Source organism: Oppia nitens, unplaced genomic scaffold, assembly GCF_028296485.1.
Source record: "Oppia nitens isolate AA-2021 unplaced genomic scaffold, nextdenovo-longstitch-racon4-pilon3 scaffold13_pilon_pilon_pilon, whole genome shotgun sequence".
Classification (NCBI taxonomy): domain Eukaryota; kingdom Metazoa; phylum Arthropoda; class Arachnida; order Sarcoptiformes; family Oppiidae; genus Oppia; species Oppia nitens.
The window spans coordinates 1,310,972-1,314,453 of NW_026533192.1; the positions used below are offsets into that span (position 1 = coordinate 1,310,972).

Genomic DNA, 3,482 nt, shown 5'->3' on the forward strand with positions numbered 1-3,482 from the left:
AATAAGTATTGTATGATTCAATATTGTAAATTCAATACAGTAACTTATATGCATAAATTCAATTGTGCTTAATAACAATATATATATACAAATTGTTACATTAATTGGCTATAATTAGTAGACTTTTATAGTACATAGAAATGATAATACATTTTATTTGATAATAATTATTAGCAAAATTATATTTATATATCGAGTAAACTTTGTTTCAACTCAAATAAACACCTGTTTTACTGATAAACTTTTGTGACAAAACTGATGTCAATGTAATGATGCCGTGCGTTGTCAACGAAGCCCGTGTTGAGCACCGGTCGGGCAATAACACTGAGCGGTCAGCGGTTAGTCCTGTGACTTGTGTACCGAAAACGATTGAAAAACAGAAAAATATGTATAAACCTAATTATCACGCCTTCTCTATTGAATCATTGGTCGGAAACTTGGATAAGAAAAAATGCAACACTAATAGTGACAATAATATTGTTGAGACCCCTGAAGACGAAAAGTTGTCGCGCAAGTCGTCCACAGCGTTGGAATCGTTAACATTAATTTCTTCATCTTCGACAACACCATCGCCGACACCCAGTAATGACAAACAACCAGCGAATGGCCTGAAAATACTTAACGATCAATACGTAAACTATAGTAATAACAGATTGTCGCCCTCATCGACGTCGTCGTCATCAGCGGCCAACAAAAATGGTATTTTAGGATCATATATGACAACCAATCATCTCAATGAAAGCAGACTCGCTAGTCAACAGATAGCAACTACTCCTCCCGGTGCTCATCAATACAGTAGTCACAGAAAAGCCGAAAACAATAACGCCGTCATTACTCATAACCCTATTGTTATCAATAATAATAACAATAATAATAATAATCATAGCATTAGTAAAACATATGACCAGATATTAAATATGAGAGCAAATATGAATAACGGACATAATATAGCTAACAGAGCACACAGTCCATCGGCACTGGCGGCTCACCATCATATGAGTCAATTTGTCGACGGCGCCGGTAGTCATCTTTTACAGTCGTCACCGTACGCCAACAGTCAGTACTATTGTAGCCAATTATATTACCGTCCATTTGAGAACCGGCTCATTACTGCCGGCAACCCATTCCTGCCACAAGTTTGCGGTATGTATTGAAAACTTTTAAAATTACATTTTAGTTAAAATATTATTAAATAAGATGTGGCAGTAATAGTATTAGTAATAGTTTTCGTAACTTTAAAGTAATATAAAAACCAAACTTTTGTATGATTAGGTTACGGTGCTTCTGGTGTACCAAACTTTTTGTTGGGACCGTTCCGTAAGCCTAAGCGCATACGTACAGCATTCTCACCGTCACAACTGCTCCGACTCGAAGAGGTCTTCGAGAAGAACCAGTATGTGGTCGGCAGTGAACGCAAACAGTTGGCTCGGGATCTGAATCTCAGCGAAACTCAAATAAAAGTGTGGTTTCAAAATAGACGTACAAAACATAAGCGCGTGAAACACGAGGAAGACATCAAAGGTGGCAATGGATTCAACGGTAGCCACAATCGACATCACGACGGCTCAGATATGGTAAGCACTGATGAAGACGAGGACGAGGATATTGATCCCACTAATTATTAGCGCTTTAATTGTTTAATCAAATATTTTATTTTTCTCATTATAAACATTAATTTAAATTACACATCAAATTGCTAAATAATATTATTTTAAATAGCAAATCATTTAATATAAATTATATCGTATAAACTAATATTTTTGATAAATCTGATCAAATATTATATATTACTGTATATTTTTCATCTACTTATTAGAGGTATACAAATAATTTAAGGGAACAATACTTAAAACAAAATAAAATGTGAGCTTTATTTCTATATATATATATACCACACAAAATGATATTTAAGTCCATAAAAATATGTGGTATTTTCTAATTGTTAATATAATGATAATTTATTATTATTATTTTAATACAATTTTTAAAAAAATATTTATTGTTTAATTCTATATCAACAAAAAAAGTTTCATTTATTTTTATTTGTCTATAAATAATGTTTTTAATAAATAATAAGATTATTGCAAAAGTTAATAATAAAAATCTTTACAAATCGTTTATTATAGTGTTATAATGTAAATATACTTGAATACAGTAATAGTAATAATGCCAATCCATTTACACGACAGTCCCTATTTTTTATTGCACATAACAATCATTATATTTATAAATAATAAATTTACAATTAATACAATAATAATAAATATGAAATAATAACACTATTAGTGTTAAATATTTCTTGCATAATTACAGATAATAAAGTTTTTATTATAATTTATACACTAAACTACATGTACATAAATATTATAATTATTTAATTAAATGTACAAATATATTGTATATATATATATGTAATGCAATAAACTTTTTTATAATATACAATTTATAAATCTCACACATGTATACAATAAAGTTTATATATATATAATTCTATAGTATATAATTCATTACTAAATAGCAAATGCCTGTGAAATATATATGCATTTTAATTATGGTTATCCATAACAACAAAATTTTTGCTCAGTAATCAAAAATTAATTACATTTATTACTTGTAATACAACTGTCAATATTAAATAAATTTCATGCATTTATTTAATTCATAGTTACGGCAAATACCAAATAGTATTAAATATCAATAATTATTAGTTTATTCGTTATATCTTTACATAAATAATTTTCTTATAATTATCAGTTTGTATTTACAAAAATATAATCAATACCTTGTAATTATCAAACATTTGATAAACCGAGTAATTATTGAGATTTTTTTGTAATAATACAAATGTCATAATAATGATTGAACTGAGATTTTTTTTGTTGATATTTTTGAAGTGCTATTAAAATCAACCAAAATTTATGTATAAAATAAACAAATATTTATTGATATAACATTTTTCATTTTTTTATTATATCAAAAATTTAATTTATAATTTATTTATATTGATTTATGTTTTCATAAATTTTGCCAATAAACATATTGAAACAAATAAAAATTGTATATTAATTGTGACACAATATCTAAAATTTGTTAAAATAAACAATAAGAGAGATATAAACAATAAAATAATAATTTTTTATTTTTCTATAAATATGATATAAATTTCTTTTTGTTATTTATCATGTACAATATATTTATATAATAATTATTATAATTAATAAATGCATTAATTCTTTTATATTACAGTATTACATTATAAGACATAAATTATAATAAATATATAATGAATTTTGAAATCCATTTTTACATATATTAAATTTGTTTGTAATGTTATTATATATCGTTATTATAATAATAATGATAAATTTAATAATAAAAATTCAATTTATTTACATAAAAACTTCATCAAAGATTATGTTTTGTTTTCATTGATCTCAATTGTGTTGTTTCTTATTAATAAATATCCTAATATTAACATATAA

The 3,482-nt window shown here is 25.9% G+C and overlaps 1 protein-coding gene across 1 annotated transcript; it reads left to right on the forward strand.

Moving 5' to 3' along the window:
• The first annotated feature begins 272 nt into the window (after positions 1-272).
• Positions 273-1,625, forward strand: LOC128960029 (homeobox protein Hox-A1-like). Its single transcript, XM_054306095.1, has 2 exons — positions 273-1,143; positions 1,273-1,625. The coding sequence occupies exons 1-2, from the start codon at positions 273-275 to the stop codon at positions 1,623-1,625; spliced, it is 1,224 nt and encodes a 407-aa protein (XP_054162070.1).
• Positions 1,626-3,482: the final 1,857 nt, after the last annotated feature.

Coding starts and splice junctions, on each gene's coding strand:
- LOC128960029 (XM_054306095.1), top strand. CDS start 273: ATGCCGTGCGTTGTCAACGAAGCCCGTGTTGAGCACCGGTCGGGCAAT. Junction 1,144..1,272: donor ATTCCTGCCACAAGTTTGCG/GTATGTATTGAA, acceptor TTGTATGATTAG/GTTACGGTGCTTCTGGTGTA.